The 27,536-nt window shown below is 41.6% G+C and overlaps 1 protein-coding gene across 4 annotated transcripts in view; it reads left to right on the forward strand.

Annotated features, from left to right (window-relative positions):
- pacrg (PARK2 co-regulated) overlaps window positions 1–27,536 on the forward strand; it is a 148,030-nt gene that overhangs the window by 60,740 nt on the left and 59,754 nt on the right. For all 4 annotated transcript variants that reach the window (XR_001167756.2, XM_004540402.3, XM_004540405.3 and 1 more), the window contains exon 3: window positions 17,447–17,618. Coding sequence is in view for 3 of the 4 variants with exons in the window: in XM_004540402.3 (XP_004540459.1) it covers window positions 17,447–17,618 (172 nt within the window). In the remaining variant the exon portion in view is untranslated. The remainder of the gene's footprint in view (window positions 1–17,446; window positions 17,619–27,536) is intronic.

Here is a 27,536-nt window from a genome sequence, read left to right on the forward strand (position 1 = left end):
GGCCTTCCTGAAATGAGCAATAAATAGATCTTAACTAAAATGTAACAGGTTAATGCTCTTTTATGCATTCTTGTAGTTGTGTCTCTGTGTGGAGATTTGGGTTGCTGTTCTTGATCAGAGTATCTTTTGCAGGTGTTATAGTTTCTTTGTCCTTTGTTATGAAAGGGTTTGCTTAGGTCTGAGTGGCCTGAATTTCATCATCAGATTGTACCTGGGTGTCTGAGGCTTTTTTGTGACCTCTGTGACATTTTTGGAGAGAAAGTTCATTTTGCATGTGAACCCTACAAGCAGACTTTAGGCATAAGTCTGATTGAAATAATTCCATCTATACTTTAAATATTATAACAGCAATGGCTACTCATCAGCTATAATCTCTCGCTTAAACTGGGTGGGCAATATAGTTCTTTTTTAAATGTCTTTAGCTTCCAACTTCTTTGTCTTTGATATTTTCTTTTTGTATGAAAGCTTGCAAGAGTGGAAGAAAATTCTGTCCTTTCAGTAGTGCTGGGAATTGCTTTCCATTTAGTTATTGATATGATTATCAAAAGATAATGGTCCGGCTGTCCCAAAATATGAATCTTGCAGTAGTAGCAGCAGCAGCAATTCCATGTGTACTGGTGCATTGCTCTATTTCAAAAGCTTCCTTTCATCCCACTCGTAAAGCCCTGCATGTAGAGAGCATTAATCTCTCTGAAACAATCCTTTTCTTTGAATTCAGTCCTTCTGTCAAAGGTCTTGAGTGACTGTGTTGAACTGCAGGGCGGAAGATGCTATCATCAGCACTGGGGAAAGACATCTTTCTCCCCGCAGGTGGATGACGAACTGTGTGTTTGTGTCTGTGTGTGTTTCTTTCTGTGTGTAACGCTGTAAGTAGGGCTTTTTTCTCTTTTGCTGGCCGACCATCACAGTGCCTTTTTTCCCCGCTCTTGATTGTCACCGCACGCGACCATGTTCTGATTTCTGGACCATCACCTCTGCAGCTGGCTGCCACTCATAACTCAAAAGGCTGATTCTATGTCATCTGACAAAGAGCTTTGCGCTGACATCACCACTGACCCTTGACAAAAAGGGCAGTCATGTGCTCACATGGTAAAACCCTGGTCAGCTTTGAATGTGACAACGCCTCACTTCTCCATGTTAGCGTTTACAGACCCAGCAAGTATGCCACATTTGTGGAGTCATGACTCTGTTTTGCAGGGCTGACTCTCGAAAGGTAAGAACCTCCAACCACACACACCCATATTTTGTTTTCAAACTCCATTGCGGTTTATTTCACACCTCAAACATTTAGTAAACAATTAAGCAAATACAAGTAAACTGCAATAAATTACAGGTAGTAATAAAATATACTGCTAATTCTTTTACACTACGTCCGCACCTACGCAGGTATTTTTGAAAACGCAGCTGTTTCTATGAGTTTGGGCCTTTCGTCCTCACGTAAACAGTGTTTCGAATCACTGGAAACAGAGATTTTTAAAAACTCCTTTTTTGCATTTACGTGTGGACGAGGAATACAGAGTTCGTCACGCAACGTCAAAGGTATGTGCCTTTTTTCACGTCACGCTGTGCGGCACGTTATTGTTTACTTGAGATGAATTGCAGAATGGCAGATAGTCAGATTAACAGTAACAGTATTTTGTCTCTATCTTCAGGTTTTATACACACACGCAGTTACTGTCCCTCTGTTTAGAAAGGCAGAGGCATCCCAGTGTCATTATTTTACGTGTAGTTGTTTTTTTCCTGTGTAATAATATTCAACATTGCTATCAATGCATTTTTCAAAAAATGCCTCTCTGTGCAAAAACATAAACAACTGTGGGATACTGTTTGTCTGTGATTTGAACCGGGGGAACAAATCGTGGCAGGATCAGCCTGATGTTATTTGTATCCCACTGTAACTTTACTGTATAAAGAGCTAACATCTCCAAAATGTCAGGCGTAGTTAGTCATTACAAGAAGTGTTTGTGAACTAAAAATCAGGAATGTGGGATACTGTTTGTCCGTGATTTGGAGAGCCCAGCGCGTGCTCCGGACGCAGGGAAAACCAATTCTGCAGGGGAGACCTACCTTGGCACTTGTGCAGGTGAAGCCAAAGGGTAGATATGCTTCACCATATTTTCTAGTCTTTGGCTTGGAAGGAAGTTGGTTTGGAAACATATTTGGCGATGCTTCATCTCCTGCTTTGCGTTTGTGTGGAAGCCCCGTCAAAAACCTGTCCATTATGCTAGCAGTGTCTTCCTTTTTTTTCTTTTCATACTGCACCACCCCCCCCACCCCACCCCCACCCCCCCTGCAATGGGGGGCGGGCCCCACACTTTGGGAACCTCTGCTCTGAGTGATGCTGTCTTGTGCAGTCCCAACATTAGGCTACTGCCCACAGCCTTATCAATCTCCCAGCTTTCCTGGATTAGGTTTAAATAAAACACCACAGTCCCACTTGACTTTTATAGCTGCCTTTCATCTTTTTTTCTTCCTCGTCTCTTTCCCCTCACCTTGATAGAAGCAAAAAAATATATATATAAAAGAATGGGCTATAATCTGCCTGTGAGGGTGAACAAAGGGACACAATTTTTATTTTCTTTTTTTCTCTCTCTTTTTATTCATCAATTCTTTCTTCCTTGCTTTGGTCCTTACCTGTTTTTGTGCTTCGTTCCTTTCATTGTTTCTTGTTTTTTACCCTTTACTTACCCCTTTTACTCTGTCGTCTGTTCCTGTCTTCTCCGTCCTTGCAGCCTCAAGAGCTCTGCAGAGTCCAGGCTCTCTTTGATCTCTAGTCCAGAACACAGGATGAGAGTTATCCGCTGGCAACAACAAGAACATCCCATTAGGAGCCGGACAGAGCCTTGACAGACACTCTCTGTCACTGCTGCTGTGACTACTGCTGCTGCTGCTGCTGCAGCGGCTCGGCTCGAAAAGCACACTGCCTGCTGCTACCGATGCTCCTTAGTAGCTCAGGGTGGGCATTACTGGCTCAGTACACTTGACGCACAAGCTCAAAGTGAGGTTCACTTGTTGAATCGAAAATTTTAAAATGCAGTCTTTTAATTATTTTTTGGGTTAGTCATGGATGTGACAGCCATTGGTGTTTGTGGCTTTGAAACTTTGACTGGGTCCCTGGTTCAAGGTGTCTTAGCAGAATTTGGAACTTTAAATTAGGCAAGTACTCCCCAGGATATTCTCTTGATCACGCAATTTCTCCCCAAGGTCCATTTAGATGACCTATTTTGCACTTTGGTGACTGTTTCAAAGATATTATTTAACATCTTTCAGCCAACAGTTCCATTTTACACGTGACACAGACAGAAATCGACCTCTGTGCCGATCTCTCTTTTGCCTGATTTAAGGCATTACATGTCATAATGTGCAGATCAGTCAGACAAGTCAAGTTTGAAATGATTTAAAATCTATATATGTCTACACCCCAAGGCCATCTCCTTCCACTGATATGATAAATCTAAAAATGAAGAGTGATAAGTAATGGATGTTGTATTGGTAGAGGGCAGCTTCCTTCTGATTGGATGTGAGATGTTTTGCAGCTTAAATATGATGCATAATTGGGAAGATGTGTTTGGCACAGGTCATAAGGATAGTGAGGCATGTTAGATGTGTATCATGCCGTGCAGCTGAAGTTGCCAGCTGAAACTAGCTCACAGACTTTACTCCATGTAGTGCAGTCTAATGAACAGCTCAGGCCAATACTGAACACGAATCTATTCTCTCTGTAGAAAGACATTTATTCAACACCAAAATGTAAATGTGGTGGAAGTAAAAGCTGGGTTTTAAAAGGAATTGGTGGGCCTAGTTAGCCCTCAATTGACCAAGCTATTTGGGTCCTTTATAACTTCATGATATTTTGTGCAGAAATCCTTTTTTCAAGTTTACTTTGTGTCTGTTGTAACTGTACTGCTTCCTTTATCTATGAAATATATTTTAAAATGTTCTAATGCGGCTAATTATTATTTCAAATTAGTTTTATGCAAAAAGAGACAAAATACACAAAATAATCTATTCAGATAAAGGTGTTGGTATTATATTGGTATACTGAAACGGTGTATATATTAACTCTCTGTTAAGTCTATAACTGGATTTAAAATTCTTCTCTTCCCATACAAGCCTTGAATAATCAGGTCCCATTATATTTTATTATGATGGGTCCCATCGTAACATATTATTCTGTAGTGCACTTTGCTCTCAGACTGCAGGCTTAATTGTGGTTCATACAGTTTCCAAATTTTGAGTTTCCTATCTGCCACCTCTCTTGTGGACCCAATTTCCAGTTTGGATTCAGAGTACAGACACTCTACTCTTAAGATTAGACTTAAAATGCTAGGACTGTGGCTGCTATGGGCACTGAGCATGCACCTGTCATGGTCCTGAGTCTGAGGACTCAGTGTTTTGTTTCCTTATGCTTTTGTTCATTTCGAGTGTGTATTCTGTTGTGATTTTGCCATTTGTTAGGTTTCTGTTCTTTGCCTGCCTGCTCCCACTTCTCTGTGTTCCCTCTGTCTGTCCATGGTGTTATTGTGTCTGCTCATGAGTCTGCCTGTCAAGTTCAGTGTCCTGTCTGGTTCTCTGTGTCTGTTAGTTTCCTGTTTTATTCTGAAAGTTCTTGTCTCATGTCAGTGTGTTCAGTTTTACCTCTCCCCTGTCTCGTTAGCCTAATTGCTCCCAGCTGTGTCTCCCTCCTGTGGCCCATTCCCTGATTACTCCCCGTGTATTTAAGCCTTGTGTTTTCCTGTGCTCTCTGTCGCGTCGTCTGTTTAATTCCATGTAGTCTGCATTATTCCATGTTTCTTAGTGTCTCTCTGCTCCTCGTTTCATGTCCTCCCTTTTGCATTAGTTTTCCCAGTTTAGGTTTATGTTCGGTTCTGCTCACACCTTGGTTTTGTGCACTGTAAATAAACCCACTTGCACCTCCGCCATTGTCTGCTATTGGATCCTCCTTTCTCACCCTCCACACGACTGCCGCCCCAGCCGTGACAGCACCTCTTTTTACTCCCCAGCTGTTCATACGGTATACCACTGCTGCATGTCATTAAATTGTTTTTTTTTCTCCTTATGCTCTCCCTTTTCTTTTCTCCTAGCACCAACCTCCCAAAAGGTTAGTGCAGATAGCTGTGTCTCTCTGAGCCTTGTCCTAATGGAGGTTTCTTCCTGTTAAAAGGGAGTTTTTCCTCCCACTGTCACCTAGTAGTGCTCGTAGCAGATCATCTCATTGTTGGTGTTTTCGCTTTGAGACTGTAATAGAATTATTCCATTTCAAATCATCACACTTTTAAAACCATCCATTAGTCCTAACCCCAACCTAACCAAACGCTAAAGCCACACCTGCCACAGGCAAGCAGGGGCCAGGCGACTGGGATGATAGCCGGCAAAATGAAAGCTCCAAGAAATGTAACATATACAACCATAAAAGGAACCATAAAATCGCATGTGGTGATTTCCCACGATGATTTGAGATGGAATGACCCACGACTGTCTTTACTGTCTAGTAGTTCTGTCTTTATCTTGAAGCAAAAAGGACCTTGACGTAGCTGTTGTTGTGACTTGATGCTATACAAATAAGCTTGAAACTTAAACATGAACAAAAGTTGTATGTTTCTTCTTGCTAAGAATGAGGTATTCTTGAGTAAATTATGTATTACATTATGCAAGCACCATTTTAACACCAACTGGTGATCAGTAATATTTTGATCAACAACAAATTACACTGAATGCATCACAGTGTTTTTTTCCTCCTTTGTTACTTCTCTAATTCTATTTAAAACTAAATCTAAACAAACATCTTGTAGATGTGTAATAATTTAAATACTTTTTACAGAATCACTAAAAAAAACAACAGAAAAATGCAACAGGCAAAACCTTTTTCTTTCAGTGTTTCCCATTAGGGGTCGCCACAGTGGCTCACCTGCCTCCATCTCACCCTGTCCCTGAGCCTAGCATCCTCCTCTGTCACACTAACTCTCTACCTACCCTCCTTCACTACATCCACAAATTATCTTTGTGCCCATCCTGATGCAAACCTCCCCCATTTTTCTGTTTTTCCATCTGGCACTATTGCAACAGTTAAAAATATCACAACGGGACATTTAAATATACGGCTGAGGTCACAAATGACCCCTCTTGCTCACTTGAAGTTTAATAAAATGAAAGCCAAATCCATTATAAACCAGTATAAACATACAAATGATTATTTTTTTGATTAATTTTTCCTACTTCACTGTATGAGACAACTGACCATCTTGGCAACAGAGAGTCAAGGTCACATTCACATATGTAAACTACCCGTTTAGTTGTTTTTATCCAGTCTTTGTTGACTGTTTTTCTTGAAACGCACTGAAAGATTGTCACTCAACCTGGTAAAGCTCCCTTGTTATCTTAAACAGGCCAAGCATTCGTCTTGGTCTCTATTGTTTTGGCTTTGTGCACAAAATCAATGGAGCTCATTCATCACATGCTCATTGAAAATGAGCATATTTGTTTGAACATTTGTGAGGATTCGTCTGTGTAGTTTGAGGCAGAGGAGCAAGATTTATCAAAACTGCAGACAGTAGATGCTGCAGTCACGGTATTTGCTTGCAGAAAAAGTATGGTTCTGTCCTCATATCTTTCCAAGGCGTCTGACACGTACAAATCACAGACACATACACTTATGCGTGAGCAATTAATGCATGCATACCCCACATGCACTTGCAAAGTCATACGCGCAGACGCACACACAAGGAGAAATACTCGCTGTGGTTTCTGTTTCCGTCACAAACAGCCGGTGATGGATAGGCCTTTTCCATTTTAAACAGGGAGAAAACACATGCCCCCGGGGACCCTTGTGTGTGGAAGTACTTTGAAGTGTCCACATTTAATTCTTCTGTATGATAAATGAGAGGAGAACTGCAGTTGTAGCCTGTGAGGAAAAGCTCTGCTTGCTCAACAAGGGGAGCGGTAACAAATGTAGCGATAGCTGATAAGCTGACTGTGTCTCTTGCTTGTTGTTCTGCTCCCTGCAGACCCCCACAGCCAGATAACAAATCCATCCTATCAATCAAACCCATCAATGGCTGGCTGCAGATTAGAAACAGTGATTTTGGGGCTGATTGGAGGCGAAATGCTGATTGCACCTCGCTCTCTCCGACTTGATTACACTCTGCCCGTGTGTTGTCAAGCTCGGCTGCTGAGCTGTAATCACTGGAAGCTAAAAGCAGACGCTGTGGCTCTGGTAGACAAGATGCAGGAACGGTCACACCGCTAGATTGTTTTAAATATCTGTACCTCACATGCAAGCGTACGTGTAGGTCTGGACTTTTATAACTCTAACGAAACCTTTGATCACATTTATTTTGTTCCACGACTCCTGTCACGGCCTCCTGAATCCCTCCAGCTTTTCTCCACTTTTCTGGCCTACTTCCATCGCAGTGGCAGAGGGTCCCGCACACCGAGCGGAGTCCTAATCCGAGCTTTATTTAGCTGCCTCACCTTTAAAACTGGAGCAGCTTCCGCACCGTTTTCTCAGCTTCTTCTAACATTACTGCTCTCAATCCCCTCCACTCCTCCATCAGCGTCACTCTGTTTACATTTTGTCATCCGCTGCAGTCGTACAGTGCCTGATATGTTTTGGCAGCTCGAGTGCAGCTTGCAGAGGCAGCAGTGTATGTTTTGTTCAACACAAACGGCATGAGCTGATTGAAATTGGTAAACACATCCACCGGAGGATATTACCAGCTTTCTGCTGGCAAGTTTGAAATGTATGTGGCAAATTATTGGTTTACTTCCTTTCTCGTTTGGAGAGGAATAATTGTGATGGGCTCTCAGTGGGACTGCGAGAACAAGCCAAATTTATTCTTTGTTTCTTATGTAAACACACAAAAAAACTGTTGAAGCACAAACTTTGTAATGATTTTCACGATGACAGTTTGTGCAAATATGCCTGTTTTAGAAAAGCCTGCAGCATTTCTTTCCTCCCTTTTTTTGCTACATATTCAAATGACACATTGTGGAGATATTATCTGAATTTCAGGAGCGGGACCACTCCTCCTTCATGCCCCCTCCGGGCTCAGGCTATAAAAACCCCCCTTCTTCAATACCTGCTGTTCTCATTTTCATGCCCCACCCTGCCCCCCCCCCCCTTTTTCTTTCCTCTCTTCTCCTGTAATCTCCTCTCTTCCTTTCCTCCCTCTATTTCTCGTTAGTACATGGGGTTCTGCCTGGCCCGAGAGCCGTCGCCAGTCCCCTTCAAGGCCTTCCCCAAACCGCAGCACTATTCACACTCCTCATCCCTCATCGCCCATCGTTACCAAGGATGTGGTCCCTGCTAGTGAAATGAGAGCTAAAACACTCATTTGAGTTTTCTCTCACCGTGCGATGAAGACTTTATCGGGAAAAATGGAAACGCTCCAACAGTTTGCAGCTTGTAACATCTACCGTGAATATTCGTCACCTTTAACAACAGTGTTAATAGAAACAGATTCTCAATGGAAACACTGTCTTACAGGGTCGCTCCTTCGGCTCGCCTGGCTAATGTTTGTTACACTAATAACAACCTCCTGCTTTTAATCCTCAACACCCCATTTAAGACGACTGCGTACCTAAATAAAGTTCTTTTCATCTCAGCATGTACTTGTATGCATGTTTTTATATGTGTGTGTGTGTGTGTGTGTGTGTGTGTGTGTGTGTGTGTGTGTGTGTGAGAGAGAGAGAGAGAGAGAGAGAGAGAGAGAGAGCGAGAGAGCGGTTGGTTCACATAAAATTCATAACTCACTATGTCCCAGTTTTGAACTATCTTTGAAGCCACGAAATTGTCTCATCCAGCCTGTGTTAGGTATCATTTCAATTGACACCATGCACTCGGCTACTAGTGTTTTGAATTGAGCATACTTGCATGCTTGTTAGATGGAAACAGCTATCAGGGGAGATAGCGAGAGTGACTCACTCCTCTTTCCCTCGCTTATCGTTTGCCTATTCCAGTCTTGCTCCTCTTATTATGACCTCCAAGGAAGTCAAAATATTCTCATCCTTTTCCCTTTAATTTTTTCCCCCCCCTGTCTCGTATTCGCAGTGAGCTCACGCAGCATGCCGACTGATTTTTGGAAACATTGTGGCCACAGGTGTGCTGTGCACCTGTGGCACAGTTGGAAACAAGCTTGGATTAGTATGAATAAATTATTACTTGTCTGTGCTGTGCGCTCACGAAATGTTTCTGAAATGTTGGAGAGGTGCTGCTATAACAGCTTATTTTTAAAAAAGAAAGAAAAAAAAGCTGTGTGTAAGAGGTGCAGCATCCACCCAAACACAGTTTTGTTCAAAATAAAAGACAATATTTATGTCAAAGCCAGAACTTATGTTGCTGCCACTGTGTTAATTTAGTTAATGAGGAGACGTCAACATGTGTTAACAGTTTCACAGAGAACAGGAAGCTGGATGTACAAAAGTGCTTCAGTGGTATTTTAAGTTAGCAGCAACCTACAGTCAGGTGGGCACCAGCTGTTATTTCTCAGGATTTGTCTAACTCAGCAACCTCTACAGAAAAAAAAACGTTTGCACACATCTGTTCAGGCACGATTTTCCTATGTGTATTGTTATCTTTGTTCTGTGTGTGGAAAAAAATTGAAAGCTGAATTCATGTTTTTTTTATATATAAGATGAATCTCGAACTAAACATGCTGAGCATCTCTGGCCAACTATGACGTTAGTATCGACTTTACAGTTTATGCATTTATAGCAGTAAGAGTGATTTTGCTATCCACACAGTATGTGTCATGTTGATGGTGAACTGACCTTTCCTACTTATTGACTTGTGTCATGGCGGATTCATCTGATCTTCATAAAAAAACCTCGGCCTCCACACTCGGGGGGGATTTAAACAATGACTGGGAAATGCTCCCCCTGAATAACAATTTAATCCAATGCTTTATGTACCTATTATTTGATAATCTAGGAAGCCAAACCCCTATGATGCGATAAAGGTCAAGGAATACCAGCTCTGTACCACTCTGGAGTTACAGAGAGATTAGCCTTAGTGATAATCCTAATTGTTGGAGAGCAGCAGACCTTCTTAGGTAGAGCAAGACGCTTTGAGTTGATTTCCATTGATAAAATAAACAAAATCATACAAAGATCATATTCTGTAATTAATAGATATTTAGTGGATGGACATGTTGAATGAATCGGTAAAACAGTTCTAAGTCACAAGATTTGTCTGGTTCTTTATTCCTTTTCTAAACTTCTTTATATTTTTATGAGCTGGTTTGATGTGTTAAAGCAGTGGCTGAAATTTTGGTCTAATAAAATGTTCTCAGTGCTTCCGCTCAGCACGGCATCTGCTAGCTTACTAGAGAAAACTCTGAATATACGTACTCTATTTTATGTATAATAATTACTATTATTTTGTTGGGTAAAAAAGGTGATTTTTTTTATTGTTATGTTATTAGTGTTAAATCATGTTTTAAAAGGAAAAAGTAAGTGGTGGAGAATTTCCAGGGCTTCTGGTTAAAGAAATATCAATGACAGGGAGCACTGATGTATTACTACAATCACATCGCATTAATGCCCGGAGTTTGTGTAACATTGTCATTATCCTGAGTTCTAGTGATTATTAATCGTCTGCAGTTTGATTCTTAGTTTGCCTATTGTGTTCTCAGGAATGATTTCCTGTGCCATTCAGTGGTGCATTATGGGTAGCCTCAGTCTCTCACTGAACCTGCTCCTGTGTTTGGCCAGCACGTCATAGAGTGGGTGGGAGGTGTCCTTATCTTAGATAAGGCCCACCTCTCCGACACCACTTTAAGGGAGTCCATGTCATGGTTCTGGGTCGGTGACCAGTGTATTTTAATGTTTTGGACTTTTTGTTTTTGGTTTCGTTCTCACGCTGTCTAGCTCCTTAGTCTTTTAGTATTTCTTGAGTTCTAGTTCTAGGTTTTGTTATGTGTTCCCCTGTGTTCTGTGTTTCCTGTTTTACTTTTTACTCTGTCGTCTGTTCCTGTCTTCTCCGTCCTTGCAGCCCCAAGAGCTCTGCAGAGTCCAGGCTCTCTTTGAACTCTAGTCCAGAACACAGGATGAGAGTTATCCGCTGGCAACAACAAGAACATCCCATTAGGAGCCGGACAGAGCCTTGACAGACACTCTCTGTCACTGCTGCTGTGACTGGGAGGCACAGCTGTCAATTAGAATCAGCTGTGCCTCCCTCCTCTTTTGCATTCCTCGTTCCCCTCCGTATGTATATATAGTGTGTGTTACCTATGCTCATTGTCGGTCCGTCTGTGTCACCTCCCTGTGTCACTCTGTGTCTCATCCTGGCGTCATCCTGTGTTTCGTCCCGTGAGCTTAGGGTTCATTTTCGTTTGCTAGTTTTTTCCCAGTCTAGGTTTGTCTTAGTTTTTGTCCTCGTCACCACCTCGTCTGTACTTCCACCACATGTCAATAAAGCTCCCTCATTGCATCTCAGCCTGTGCCAGGCTTTGGGTCCGTTATTCTTCACTCCACACAGCTTGCCCCGGCAAACCATGACAGTCCAGCTCCATCTCCACGACATTGCTGGTCTTGTGGATCAGTTTACTGAGTCTGTTGTCATCTGCGACCCACAACCTGCTGCTCCAGCATGCAACGGCATAGAGCAGGGGTGTCCAACTCCAGGCCTCAAGGGCCAGTGTCCTGCAGGTTTTAGATGTGTCCTTGATCCAACATAGCTGATTTAAATAGCTAAATTACCTCCTCAACATGTCTTGAAGTTCTCCAGAGGCCTGGTAATAAACGAATCATTTGATTCAGGTGTGTTGACCCAGGCGATATCTAAAACCTTGAGGCCTGGAGTTGGACACCCCTGCTCTATGCCGTTGCATGCTGGAGGATGTCACTGGCCATTAGTTACGTCCTGTGTTATTTTGATAGACATGTGTCTGTGCTTTTGCTTCCCGTGTCTCATTATTCAGATTTAGTTCAGCTGTATGTAGTTCCCAGCTGTGTCCCCTTTGCCCTAATTACCTCTTGTGCATTTATTTCCTCAGTTTGCCTTAATTTCATGTTGTGTACCGAGTTCTGTTTCTGAACTTCCTGTGTTTTCCTGGCACTCCTGCACTGCATGACATGTGCATGTATTTTGTTTTGCTTTCAATAAAAGGTGGTTTCATCTGCCCAAGAGTTTGCATTTGGGATTGTTCACCACAAAAACGGACAAAATCTGACAAACACGGTATCCTGAGCCGTCCTCAGTATGCTTAGCAAGGTTTGTAAATATGTGATATGTGTTATATTGCTGCAAAAAGACACGGAGGATATCAAATTTATTCACAGCTTACTATGATCATAGCAACAAGACTTCTTAACAAAATACCAATCAGGAGATAAATGTTTCTGCACACACTCAGATACACTGAACTCTGCAACTAATTTAATTTCCTTTTTTAAATCTCATGTAAGAAAATTTCAGAAAATTTGCTCAGTCATGATGATGTGGCTGCAGACTGACTGTGCTGTAATCTGAGATCTACCAAAGAAGAATGCATGCATATAAAAATGAAACAGAATCTGACTTTATTTGTGCTTTTTCTCTTATTTTTTTTTAATCTTTTCTATCTTTTCCCCGGTTTGTCATCTCTTTCATCATCATCATCTTTTTCTTTTCTCTTGCTAATCTGACCCTCCCCATCTGTCAACTTTGGCATCGGTACACTATCTGTTTATTAAAATGAATAAAAAAAGAAATTGACTAAGAAGAGGCATCTATAGAGAGTTCATAGAGCAAGGCAAGAGTGTTTGGCTCAACAGATCATGATCCTGCTTGCTGAAGCTGCCGAACAACACAGGTTATAGAAAAAAAACCCTGACCAACACACAATGTACAGTCAGTGTTTGGTTAGTTAATTACATGGTGGAGCCCAGACTACACTGTTGTGCTGTGTGTGGTTATTTTTAGTGCCGGTTGGTTCACACCTGCCTCCTGCATCCCTCATAACTGATAGCTCTTCTAGGGTGTATTTCTCTCCTGGGCCTATCTTTTAGATGCACGCACACTGTTTTTTTTTCTGTCATGTGTGAGCTCTGTATTCTTTTTTGGTCTTGTGTAATACATTTACGGCAGAACTAATGGATGCTTGTTTGGCTACTCTGACTGTGCGGTGAATGACTCACAGTGTTAGCAGCTCCAATAGGAAACCTGTTCTCCTCTTAAAGCTGAAATAATTGACAGCACCTCATCTGCCAGCTCATCTAAATACAGCAACCTGTACTTGTGTTAACAGGAGGCAGAATCCAGGTCAAGTCATTATGGCATCATCAATTAAAATAGCATCACTGTCAAACAGCTGCAGTGCAGGCTGTTTCGTGCCTGTTCTATGAGGCAGGCTTCACTAAGACAGCAAGATAAGATGACAGTGTTTTTTTGTTTCCGCGCAAAAGTTCAGTTGCAGGTACAACACCAGTGCGTCACCAGGCCAGGATTTGATCAGCTACTTTAGTTTGATTAGATGTCTGCTGCTGCTCTTTTGGAAATGTAAGTTTACACACAGCAACTCCTGCCCCCTCCAAAACCTTGGACCCACAACCTAACAGTCGATGTAATGGGAAGTGTCAGCGTGTTGTTTGTTACATCAGATCACATGTGACATAGTCCACGGCACTTACCTCAGGTTCAAACCCCCCAAAACAACCCCCCGCCATTTTCCGTGTCACTTTCACACTCCCTCTATAGCCTCTATGTCCCCAGAGTGTATACCAGAAATAATACTGCCACTGAAAAACGGCAGCTTATCATGTCTGTGCACACTCCCGGGCTTCATATGGAGTCGCATGTACATGTATTCACACACCTCACACCAAATGGCGTCCAGGTATTATGTATTTAAAGTGGCAACCTGCTGTTTTCTGTTCCTCCTGGTCTCCTGTGGCTGTCAGGGGCCTCTGATACCGCTGTTTAATGAGCAGAGGCTGGCCTGCTTCTGTTGTTGTCTGTCTGCCGTTGCAGCGCTGACCAGAGGAGACACGCAGGTCTGAGTCCCAGGGCTAATTGCTGCTGCTGGGCTGATAGTCTTTCTGTGCTCCACTCTCATTGACTCCCCAGACTCCGGAGGGATTCCCTCAGGCACCCAAAGACAAACAAACCTGGGCGGACAATCAATAGCGGATGGAAGAGTTAGCGCTCAGCACAGTGTCTGATTAAGATTCCCCAGGAATGTATGTGTTTATGTGAAACAGTGCGAGCTTGCAGGAGTGTTTGCTGATTGTCCTCACTCTGCCGGTGCTAACTGGAATCTTCAGTCAGTCCCTAAGTGCTTGTTTATGTGCTTTTGATTATGAGCATCAGAGTTCAGAACAGCAGCAAATTAATGCTTCAGGTAATTATTCACGCAACATCGCAGGTTCACAATGTAGTCGTGTGAGAGCAGATCATGTGCTAACAGTGAAAAGTAAAACTGCGTGTGCCACTTTCTGTTAGCCCCAGGTATTACTTTGACTTTTTCCTCTCCTGTGTGTCATTTTTTTGTTTCTGCAAGTAAGAATTCATTTTAAAAAGTCGCATATTACGTTAAAGCATAATTTAAAGCTAGGGGGGAAAGATATCACATAGGTTTTCACATTTTGGTGTAGAGTTCACATCTTTTTACATTTAAACTAATTGCATTTTGTGGGTATTTTTTTCTATAGGCTGTAGTTTTGTATTATTCTTTTCCATTTACTCAAATTAGGGTGTTTTTCCTCCCTTTTTATGTTATTTAATTCCATAATAATAATTCAATTTATCTCATTTACAGCTGAATGAAATATCCTACTTTATGTCTAGCATTGTTTCTAATGTAGCAGTATTTAAATAATACATTGGGAAATTCACTGCCTGCTATGTCCAGTGCTAATAGTTAAGGATTTTAAAGTTGCTTCTACAAGGCCAAGTGTACTGGTTAAAAAGGGGTTTTGTGATAGTGTTTTATTGTGTCTGCTGTTTGTGTTATTTCTGTAGCCTCATCCAGAAAAGCTGCTTATGGCATGACGTGTCCCTGTGTACCACTGACTGCCACTGGCTAGTGAGCAGCACAGTGATGTAGTGTCATCTCGCCTCTCCTCACCCTCTCATCCCCTGTCCACCCCTGCTCTCTGGGCTCGTGTTTGCTTTTGTTCTTGTCTCCAGTCAGCCTGACTCACGGTGATCATCTTGACCAAACGCGGGGAAAGGTCAAGGTTGCAAATTGCCTCAAAGCAATCAGCCTTGTCTCTCTCTGCGCTAACAGCGCAAACTCTCCATCTCTGTCGCCATCTTTGCCCTGTCTCCATCTTTAGTCTGTTCTCCTCCATCTCTGTGTTTACCCGGGGTGGGGGGGCAGTTAGCTGTGCGACAGGGAGGTTTGGCAGCTTGAGCGAGGTAAAGGCGGTCAGCCCTGCTTTGAAGTCTCGGCTCTGACCGGCAGTGGGGCGAGGGACTTAAAAGCACACAGTGTCACTGCCTGGGTGACATTTCAGCACAGAGCAGCGTGGCCCAGTAGGGTGCGCCTGTACACACCAATCATCAACAACATTAAAGCCACTGACAGATAAAGTGAATAACACAGAGCACATTGTCACAAGAATTCATGTGAACATGCACGTGGTCACTTAAAAATTATTTCAGTACTTTGGAGTTTTAGGAAGGTGACTTTATTGTAATTCTTATAGCCTTTTTTGCCTGTGCACTAAAGCATATATTGATACACACTTGGTACCTCGGTGCACATGCTGTGTGAGCCACGGCTAGATGTAAGATTTGCGTGCATTTCGTAACTCAAGGACAGCTTCCTTTGGATCACCTGTGCATTCGAGTTCATTGTGCCTGAGTGGCTCTAGCCCAATAGCTTCTTACACATGAAAGACTTCACTTTCACGTGTCACGCAATAGACACAAACACAGCTGAACAACATCAAAGTCTGCCAGCAGCCTGTAGCCGGACAAATGTCTTCATCTACCACCTGATTGTTTCTGCACGTCTCTCTGTCTGTCCTGTAAATGGTGTAAACAGGTGTTAACATGTCAGCCCCCACAGGACGCCACATGCTGTGGTGTCATGATCTTCTGAACAGCTGTCCCCTAGCAGTGTGTGCGTGTGTGTGTGAGAGTGTGTAAGTGAGTGTATGTGTTCACTGTGAGGGTTATAAATGAGGGCAAGAGGAGATTTAGCCCTAGTTTTGTGCAGAGCCAAGGACAAACAAAGAGAAAGGGCAAAGAATGAGAGGGGGCCTCACGGCTGTAAGCAACACATTCACCAGCTCACCGAATCCTGAAACTTAATCAGGACCTCTTTCACATTTAACACACACTACTCTTTTTTTACGTTTAAGGGAGTAATCCAGAATATAACAATGCTGTGAGAAAGTATTTGGCCCCTTCCCGATTGCTTTTTTTTCCCATATTGATCACATTTAGCCCTGACAAGGATAAGCGGTTTTGGTCACACTTGCATGTTTCAGATCATCAAACAATTTCAAAGATTAGACGAAGATAAGACAAATAAATAAAAATATGTGTTAAATTATGATTCGTTTATCAAGTGAAAAAAATGTAAATCTTCCTGATCTTATGTGAAAACAATTTCACTAGCCACAAGCAGGCCTGACTACTGTGAGACCTGTTGAACTGCTTAAATATAACCTGACAAAGTGAAGAAGACTAAAAGATCTCAAGGAGAAGCATCTAACCACCATCTAATGAAAGAGCTGAGAAACAAAATCATTGGCATGATCAGTCTGGAAAGGGTTTCAAAGCCATTTCTAAGGCTTTGGGATTCCAGTGAATTATGGTGACAGCCATTGTCCCCAAATAGAGAAAACTTGGACAGTGGTGAACCTTCCCAGGAGTGGCCAGCCTACCAAAATTATTCCAAGAGTGTATCAGCAACACATCCAGGAGGTGACAAAAGAACCCAGAACAACATCTAAAGACACGCAAGGCTCACTCGCCTCAATTAGGTCAGAGTTCACAATTCAGCAATAAGAAAGACACTAGGAATAAATGGCATCGTTGAGGTAGTTCCGTCGCAAGCAGGATGCAGCGTTTACAAATAAAATTCAACATTTGTCTCATCAGTCCAAAGAACATTGGTGTGATAGTGTGGGTCCACGACAACCTGCTATAACTGATGGATCCCTGAATTCTGCTCTGTACCAGAAAATCCTGAAGGACAATGTCCATCCATCAGTTTGTGCCCTGAAGTTCAGGCACACTTATGCAACAGCACAATGATTAAAAACACATTAGCAAGTCCATCTCTGAATGGCTAAAAAACAAAACAAAATGAAGGTTTTGGAGTGGCTTATTTAAAGTTTTGACTTAAATTTGACTTAAATTTCAAAATCTGAGCTTTTACAATTATAACCTTCTGTTACACACCCAAAGCTTTAATGAGACAAGCTTAAGATTAAGTACTTTTATTAAGTTTAATAGTAAGATTAATAGGGAGCTAATGTTACCTGTGATATAAATGTGTGTTTCTGTCCTCAGGTGGACGTGGAGACACTGGACTACCACCACTACCTGCCACTGTTCTTTGATGGTTTAACTGAGACTGCTTTTCCGTATGAGCTCTTCGCCCGCCAGGGAATCCATGACATGCTGGACCGCGGAGGCCCCAAGATCCTGCCTGTCATCCCCCAGCTCATCATGCCCATCAGGAGTAAGTCTGGGAGGGTGCCCGCACTCACGGTTTACCAACCACACAAAACAGAGCTCCTCTCTCACGTGACCCAGTGTGTCATGTCATTTTACCTTCGCTTCACTCTCTCGTTTTCTCAGGGAAATGTATAGTCACCTGGAGACAAATCCAAGTCAGTTACAGTGTTAGTAGAAGCGAGGAGCCGGATTTAACGTGAAAATCACATCTTTAAAGCTAATTAGAAGGAGAGAGAAACCACAGATGAAGTTTTAAATATGTGTAACTTGACGGTTTTAATGATTACTTTTCAGGGCTAAAGTCTGCTTTGCAATCACACAGAGTTATTATCATGGCAATTTTCTGTGATGTTAAAATATAGCAGCCTTTCAATTAGCTTTGGCAGCAAAATGTCCTCATCATCTTCATCATCATTTACATTACTTTTCCAAACCTTTGTATATGTAAATATTATTATTATTTTAACACTGATAGACAGCAGAGTAATCATCTCAGACTTGAACTGCAGCCTTAATAAATATTTTTGCATGTCATTATTTCATTATTCACTATTTGGTGGCAGCCTCATTAGCTTATGATCTCTGACACTAAAAGGCATTCCTTTTACTGAACCCATGAACTGGCTAGGAAATTGTTCACTGAGGTTTCAGGAGGAGAGAGTCATTGTACTGCAAGGCCTCTGCTTCTACATAAGCAGAGGTCTTTTTGCAATCACAGCCAATGTTGGCTTCACTATACGGGCATGGAGGCTATATCTGCCGTTACGCTGTGGGAAGCAGGCAGGAAAGGACCCAAAATGCAGGACTCTCGGAGACGGAACTGAACTCAAAACACAGCTTTATTGCTGGAATTACAGATTACAAAACTAAAACTGTAACAAGTAACAAGTAAAGTAAGGAATTACTATTGCAAAAAAGGTAATTCGATTACTGTTACTTTCCCTTTAGCACGCTGCGTTACTGCGTTACTAAAACTGATCTTTTTGCAAGAGTGTCTCATGACAATGACGTAAGCGACTGCGACGTTTGTGGCAACAGCTGTGTGCAGATCAAAAATGGATAATATAATGAGTGCAGGAGAGTTTAATTCTGTAAAAAGTGACAAAAACATTACCGTCCGCTGTTCACTGCGTGGGAAGAAAACCTTTTACAGCGAAAAAAAACCCTAAACTTCCAAGCAAGCACCGAGTGCACTGCCACTGGAATGTGAAATTCACAGAGAAACTGCCGTATCCTTCCACTGATCTCTGCGACACACCTGCACCAGGGCAAACCTCCGCCTGCCCCACTCCTGCTATACAGGTGAAAATAGAGCAACAGGACCGCTGGGTCATTGATTTTATTTATTTTCTGCTGTGTTTTACTTGCATCTATTTGAAAGAGTGAGTGTAAACACAAAAAACTATTTTATTTTATGTGCTGGAATGTGCAGAAAATAGGTTTAAATATTAAACAAATTTCTTCCAGTCAGAGAATGTTGCATATAATTTAATGTATGCTTGATGCATAAAGTTAAAATATTAAAACTAATGAAACAAGTTTTAAAAAGAGACTTTTTCATTTGGTTGCATTTTATATGATGGATTATGCAGAAAAAGTAGAATTGGGCTGAAAGATCTCTTGCTTTATTACCTATTTAGGGTGTAAATCCTGTTTTAAAAAGTAACTAAGTCACTAATTAGTTTTGAAAATAAGTAATCAGTAAAGTAACAGGATTACTTTTTTTTCGGGAAGTAATCAGTAATCAGTTACTGATTACTTTTTTCAAGTAACTTGACCAACACTGCTGATGAGAAACTGAACATTTTGCACACAAGACAAGTGACTATCAGAATAAAACAGGAAGTGACAAGAGCACTGAGACTTGGACAAGGACATTTGAGCTTTACACTACAGGGGATAAAAAGACATGGAAGCAAGCAATAGCCAAACTAGAACATAAGAATCACATGACAGACATGACCTAAAGACAGAGAGTGAGAGAGCAAGGGACAAGAAAGAGAGAGAGACAGACATCACAGGGCGCTACAACAACACAGGAAACTAGACACAAGAGGACGGGGAACACAGAGAGGAATGATAACAGAAAACCTAAAGCCTAGATAACAAACTAAGGCTACAAACGGAGATCACAACTATAATAATGAAATACTAGGAACAGAATATTAAATAAACCTGAATCAAAAGTCAAAACACAAAAGCTGGGTCATAGACTGGGACCATGAAAATGAATTTCCAACCGTGAATATCTAACTTTCACATTTGAAAATCACTCAAATAAAGGGCCTGGTAACGTTATAGTTAGGAGTAAGGGGCAAGAGTTAGAGGGTTAAGGAATCTGACCTTAATGAAAATGGATTTCTCACTTTGGTTTTATAGATAATATATATTTATTATATTTACATACATATCTTTTTTAGACTTTTCTCAGACTTTGCTTTGGAGATTCGATGCAACAAAAATAGAACAACATGCTTTACCAGGAAAAGAATCACCTGTCTTGCAGTCTGCTGCTACAGCCGCTTCTAATATTATACAACCAGTCCTGATGTGGCGTCCTAATTTGGTTTCGCTGTCATACAGTTCCTATTATTGCATTAACCCTCAGGGTGAAGCGTCCTTGTTTTTTTTTCTGTTTTTCTATTTTTCATTTGCCGGAAGACGCTGGCTCTAAAAGTATGCCTGATAATCTGCAATGAATGTGATGACATGCTACATTTAACTCTGTCATCATGCTGTGCCTCCTTACCTTTCCAGGCTGACACGTTTACACGCGTGCGCACAGTCTCTCACACACACACACACACACACACACATACACACACATTTTTAAGGAGGGCCGAAAGGTTGTGCCTGAGGGCGAAGTGGTGTACGACTTCAAAAATAGACTTCGGAATTCATAGGGATGCGAACAGGAAAGGTTTCATGTGCAGCAAGAACAAGGAAGAACAAGGAAAGAAGAAGTTGGAGGAATGCAAAGTGTGGCTTTGTTGAAAGAATTTCAGCACATGCACAGGCACAAAGTCTCAAACACACACACACACACACACACACACACACACACACACACACACACAGAAACTCTTTTGTTTGGCGCCACTGCCAAGTGGAGTGTCAGTTTCAAAGTCGGAGCCTTTAAGTGGCGCCCAGTGAGCCTGCGGTAGTGTTCATGTCATGGGCAGTTGGCTGGGGGTGTGTACGTGTGTGTGCTTCTTGTTTATGTGTGGGTGTTGGATGTCTGTGGAGGCAGAGGGGCATGACGGCCAACACCAGGCAGGGCTGTTGGAGACACAGAGACACGGTGACAGACTGACCCTGGCAGAAAGTCGCACTGAGCACAAGCTGCTCGGTCTTAACTGTTTCACATCATACAGTGTAACAACTCCGAAGTGTCGTGTGTGCGTACGCTTTACTGCTTTATAACAACCCAGATTCCCAAAAGTTGGGATGCTCTGTGGAATGTAAATAAAAGCAGAATGCAGTGATTTGCAAATTTCATAAAACAATATTTTATCAAATGATTATGTGAAAATCTACCATTTTAAGAAAAAGAGACAGGCATATGTTTTTCGATGTGTAGCATCGCCTTCTCATTTAACAACAATAAATGAACTCAGGAGACCAGTTGGTGGACTTTTAGGAGAGCAGTGTTGTCCCAAATTTGGTCTGATGTAAGATTCTAGCTGGTCCGCTGACCTTGATCTCTGTTGTCATAGTTTTCTTTTTATAATGTGACAAACATTTCACTTGTGGGAAGGTCTGGACTATAGGCTGGCCAGTTCAGCAACTTGTACTCTTCTACTACAAAGCCATGCTGTTATGATTAATGTGGTTTAGCATTGTCTTGCTGAAATATGCTAGCTCATTCCTGAAAAAGCCACCTGGGTGTGAGCATGTTGCTGCTTTAAAATCTGTATTTACAGCTCAGGATTGACGGTGGCTTTCAGATGTACAGGCTTGTTTTTCCATCTGAGATGCAGCTTTTGTGGCTTCTTCTTTGCATGATAGAACTTCAACTTACATTTTTGGGTGGCACAGAAAACTGTGATTTCAGGCAGTGATTTCCATGTTTCTAATGCAGTGCCACCTAAGGGCCTAAAGATCACAGGCATCTGGTGTTGAATGTGAAGCTCGCCCTTTGTGCACAGAGTTTTCTCCAGATTCTCTGAATCTTTTGATTGATTTTTTTTTCTCTTGTTCAAATCCACCTTCTCGTGTTGAAGCTGGTGAAGATGGCCCTTCCTTTCCTATGCTGTGAGATTGAGGGTTACTCCAACCAAAACCTGCAGCTGGTGGAGAATTGGTTCATGAGATGCCACTACACTAAGCAGAGCAAGGACTACCAGCTGCAATTCAACCCCGCTCAGCTGGAGTTTGTTGATAAATGAGATAACCAGTCAGTGCTTCAAAGTTTTTTGTCAATAAGTATTTATATTAATAATTAATTTAAGCACTGGTTTGCCTTCTTTTGCTTGCACAAGTGTGTTTGCAACCTCCTCTACCACCACAGATAGATTGTAAGTCTCTATACAGGCACGTGAAAGCAAAATGTCTATTTGGCCCTCTGTAATGAAGCACTCACTTTACACACAACTAATCATTATACACAGTGGTACTTGGCTACTCAGTAACCCAGACAGCATTTTATAAGTTCAAACCGCTCAGCAGTTTTGGCCATTTGCCTTCTGGAGGCCAGACCAAAGGTGATGGTTATGCCCCTAATGAAAACACACACTTCGCCCTGATAATGGAATTCTAAATGGCTTGCTCCTTATTAACTTTTTCGTTTATTAAAAATCAGTCCCGTTTTGCCATCCACAAGGCAAAACCGCCAGTCCGTGTCTCTGTTGCAGATTAATTACTTTTCTATGGCGTTGGAAAGAAGGAGGGATGGCAGAAAGAGGAAGAAAGTAAAAAGCCATCCACAGTTTAAAATGGCAAGATATATATTTTTCTCCTCTGACGTTAATACATCTTCAATGTGGCTGGCAGACTCTTATCTGCAGAGCGACTGAGCCACATCAGGCCCTGGTGAATTTTGATGATGACTGCAGGTTACCCAATGAGAATACACAATGAGGAAGGCTCTGGCTGACATTATACTCTGAGGCCCCGGTCCTCAGTGACTGAAAGACTGAACTCTTTCCTACTGTACACCATGCTCCCTTTTGCTTGCTTTAGAAAGAAAACCTTACTGTGGGAAAAGAGGCGAGAGCATTTAATATATTTTTGTGGCGTTGACGCATTTCAGAAGGCTTTTTTTTTTCCCGGTGTGTGTTTGAAATGACAAATGGTTTGCTATGAAACATCAATTTGTGTAAGTAAAGTCGTAAAAAATGGTTTTGTTCAGCCAAACAGATCCAAGGTGACTCAGGAGACAAGGCAGAATGTTTTTGAAACGCCGTTGTTTTGGGCTTTCTCTGGCGTCCTTAAACAAGGAGGAAGATTCTGAGCCATGCCTGCGTGCAGTTGATTGGCAGAGCATTTGTTCGGCTTTGAACTAAAATGAGACTTTCATTACAAGGAGATCCTCAGTTACGCCTCTGCACGAGAACATCTTCATCTGATCTCAGAAGTGTATTTATACCCCGAGCGAGAACAATTCACTGCTAAACTCTCCGAGGTGTCGCCCCTGCCTCTGACATTTCACAGGAAGCGGAATACGGGGTCAGCGTTGTTTTATTTCCACGCTGAATACGAAGCAGGCCTTAGCATGAATAGATGATTATTCAGATTTGTCCCAACACAGGTTTTAAACCAGCATTAATATATCAGGCCCTCGGCTGCCTTCCACTCTGGCTCTTTTAATTTTTTTTTCCTTTCTCTTTTTCTTTTTTTTTCTTTTTTGCAGTGAGGCAAGAGTGCTGATGAATAATTGAACAGTCCCGCGGTCCAAATGTCACAGCAGGGAAAATTGTTTGCGCTGGCTGGTAATTAGAATTTCATTGTTTGTTATGTAGGTTTGAAATTCCTGTCATTCCACATTCCACCTTATCTCGGTGATGGCAGATATCACTGCGCTTGTCTATCCGGGGGAGACACTAAGGCAACGATGGAGAGATGGCGTGAAGCACAATACATTTGCTCATTCAGCACACACTCATTCACTCACTCGCTCACTCACACACTCGCACATTGTCGCCGACACAGATAAAGTCACGCTCCTTCTCATTCTCCTGCTCTCAGATGGACACAAAGCAGTGGCCCTGGTTCACATAGTCTTTTATGAATGCCGTATGCAATATTCCTTGAACCTTTGAGCCTCATGTTGTTTATGTGACTCTTCTAACATTGCGTAACTTGGTTCGTGTTTTGTTACTGCCACATTCAGCACTGCCTGTGCTCGTGACTGAGGCTGACATTTTTGTCCCATTGCTTGTAAAATGCTTGCACTGGAATGTGCACTCATGTACGCGCACACGTACGGGTACGCTTGTGTGTGTGATGTGTGAGTGGTGTATGAGAGTGTGGCTCCGTGTGCTCGGGACTGCTCCATGTTTGCATATTAGCTGTTTTAACACTTGCACTGAGTGATGCAGTACGCTGTTCTCTTTGCTGCTCACACACAATCTTTTAGGGCTGGTGCCCTTTTCCTCTTTCTCGATTAGTCTTATGTGAGTTCGAATAAGGTGCTGCAGCTAGGTATGGGTAAATTACTATTTCTACTAATGACTTGAAATATATATTGATTCTAATGTACAAAAGACTTAAATAGCAGTCAGAAAAACAGAGATCCATGAATGAATGAATAGAGATTCATGGAAGAATTCTGTCATGGTAGAGATCGCAAATGTCCCTCCAATTCCTCTGAAAGACAAAGGGTTTAACTTGGCTGCACACAAACATGTAATCCCACTGGTTGGGTTAGTTACTGTTACAGGTTAGTTCGAGGCAGGTAGAACCACTTTCAGGCTCCATTCATTTAGACAGGGACTCACAGTAGCAGTTTCTGGAAGTTAATTAGTCATTATTCTCACTTCTGGAAGCCTTTGAGCTACATGCAGGGCTATTCATATAGTGTTGCTATCAATTTTGTACTCATCTTGAAGCATACACTGTAAAAAAAAATGTTGTAATATAAAAGTATTTTACTGTGTATTTTACAGTTTTGTACTGTTTTTCTAGAATATCATTAAATTTACATAAATAGACTGTGATTTTACATTTCAAATGTAAAATAACATAAAATCACTGTAAATGTAATAAAACATAATTTTCTTGTTTTTTAAATATATTTGTCTGTACATATGCATATTTAGATTGTTAAAATACATTCACAAATGTATCATAATTTCACAAATATCTGTCCATTATTTGAAAGATTGAACTGTTAAATTCAAATGTAATGCTATGGAAAAATATATAAAATGATTCTTATAAACTTTTTTTACATCAAATAATGTTATTTAGGGCGATCGTGGCTCAAGAGTTGGCATTTCGTCTCGTAATCAGAAGGTTGCCGGTTCGAGCCCCAGCTCGGACAGTCTCGGTCGTTGTGTCCTTGGGCAAGACATTTCACCTACCACCTACTGGTGAGGCCAGAGGGGCCGATGGCGCGATATGGCAGCCTTGCTTCTGTCAGTCTGCCCCAGGGCAGCTGTGGCTACAACTGTAGCTTGCCTCTACCAGTGTGTGAATGTGAGAGTGAATGAATAGTGGAATTGTAAAGCACTTTGAGGGTCTCGAAAAGCGCTATATAAATGCAATCCATTATTATTATTTAAACCAACTGTTAACTGTATATTTCTGTACATTTAAGTATTATTATTCATATTGCCGCATTCATTGACCTTGTTTATAGGTAATTTCATTGTTTAATGAAATTACCTATAAACCTCTGTCAGTGCGCCCCAGGGTGGCTGTGGCTACAATGTAGCTTGCCATCACCAGTGTGTGAGTGTGTGTGTGAATGGGTGGATGACTGGATGTGTAAAGCTTTGGGGTCCTTAGGGACTAGTAAAGCGCTATACAAATACAGGCCATTTACCATTTATTTAACATTTTAATCACATTCAAATGTTCCTAATTTAATGTTTAAAAGCACTTGAAAAAGGCAAAATCCTATGTAAAATTTGGGCTACAAACTGTGTGTGTGTGTGTGTGTGTGTGTGTGTGTGTGTGTGTGTGTGTGTGTGTACAAACCACTGATATGGGGGTAATAATCCAGAAACCTTTTTTATTTCGTTAGGTTTTGTGACTCGAGGGCAGTGAAAAGAAATTTCACCTTTATTTTTTATTTAAAACTTATTTTTAGCAAACTTTTTCTTTTGGTGTGAAGCACTGTGCCACTCATTTTGTCATTTAGCCATGTTTCTGATGATCTTTATAAACAGGTTCAACATTTCAATAGAATTTTTGGAACCCCCAGCTTTCATGTTGTCTAAGTGCTAAGGAACATTCACATGTGGGTTTGCAGGTAAGCGGTCCATGTTGACAGGAAGAGAGGGATGCCATTTATTGCAGTAGTTTTGTAAGGATTGTCTATTACCTAGTTTTTAAATGTTTTTTTTCACTAAAAATAAGCAGTTGATGGACTCCCAGAACGGCTTTCTGGCTTCTGGTGAATGTCAAGTATTTCCTGCCTTTTAGTTCTGTTTTTAGCCTCTACCACCCGCGACAGGGAATGGTAGAGACCTGCTGTTAAAGAAAACTGCTACAACCAGTCCACACTGAACAGATAATCAAGCTGAAATTCTAAAAAGATCTCCAAAGCAAAGTCGATTCAGAGTCAGTCATTAAGTTGTGGCCTTTGTTCCCTGTAACAGAAACAAAAATCTCTTTAGTTGCAACATCAACAGTTTATGAAGAGGAGGAACCAGATACCTCCAGTTGGCCAAGATGACGAAAGAGCTTTCCTGTGAATTTGTGTCACCTCACGTTAAACAAACAATTTATTGTGTTTGAATGTTGTCATCATCAACATGACTGAAAGGCAAACCTGTTTGATTCCTATCTTGAGTGACTTGCCTGTCGACTGACATTTGTTCTGTGGCATTTAATATTACGACAGCTTTACTAACCAAAGTCAGTAGCATAACCACGAAGCAAAACCTGTGGCTACGGTTTCTCTAAATTAGCGTGGAGCAGTTGATATCCTCATTCATTGCATCTTTAAAGTCAAATGGCTGGCTTTAATACTTCTGCCGTGTCCTAGTATCTTTTACCAGATTGAAACTGTATAATAGCGGCATTTCTCTGCTATTCCTATTTTCCTCACCATCAACCACAGGCTCTCAGTGTTTTTGCACTCCGTAGCTGATTTCTTTGTTTTTGACTATTTCTTTTAAAAGGTTTTTCTTTTTTTCATGCCTTTCATATTTGTTTTTCTAAGTGCTTACAGGCAGAATAGTCAGTGTGATGGTATTGCAAACCCCTTTTTTGTGAAAGTAGGCGTCAAATGACAGTTAAAGGTTTCATGAAGAGACTTGACTTTTTTTGGTGGGGGTATACTGTTTTAGACTGCACAAAGGGAATTACCAGTGCTCATTCAAAGGGCCACATAAAATCCAAAGCAGCCGAAATAAAACAACAAGTATGAATATGCCAGTCTTAGAGGCTAATAACAAGTTATTTTCTAGCCCTTTCCTTTCTGTCTTTCATCTATCTTAATCTCTGATTTGACATTTGTCTTATGTTGTTTTCTCCCCCTTTTTTTCCTCTCCATATTTGTCTCTCTGGATCACGAGCTCTCCATTTCTCCCACCATCATTCTCTTTTGTTCTCTCTATCGGTGGGAGATGGAGTTAAGTGCAGCTGTAGGCCAAATAGCCCAGTGATTGGCTCTCACTTACTCCTGCCTCCCCAGTGCATTTGAAATCACTGATTGCAGACAAGCTAGTCTAAATCAAAGCTCTGCTTTAAGGAAAATTCTTTCAAGGAAAAGGGAGTCTGCTAAACCCATTCCCAACGCAGATCATCGCCT

The sequence above is a fragment of the Maylandia zebra genome, linkage group LG19, assembly GCF_041146795.1.
Source record: "Maylandia zebra isolate NMK-2024a linkage group LG19, Mzebra_GT3a, whole genome shotgun sequence".
NCBI lineage: Eukaryota > Metazoa > Chordata > Actinopteri > Cichliformes > Cichlidae > Maylandia > Maylandia zebra.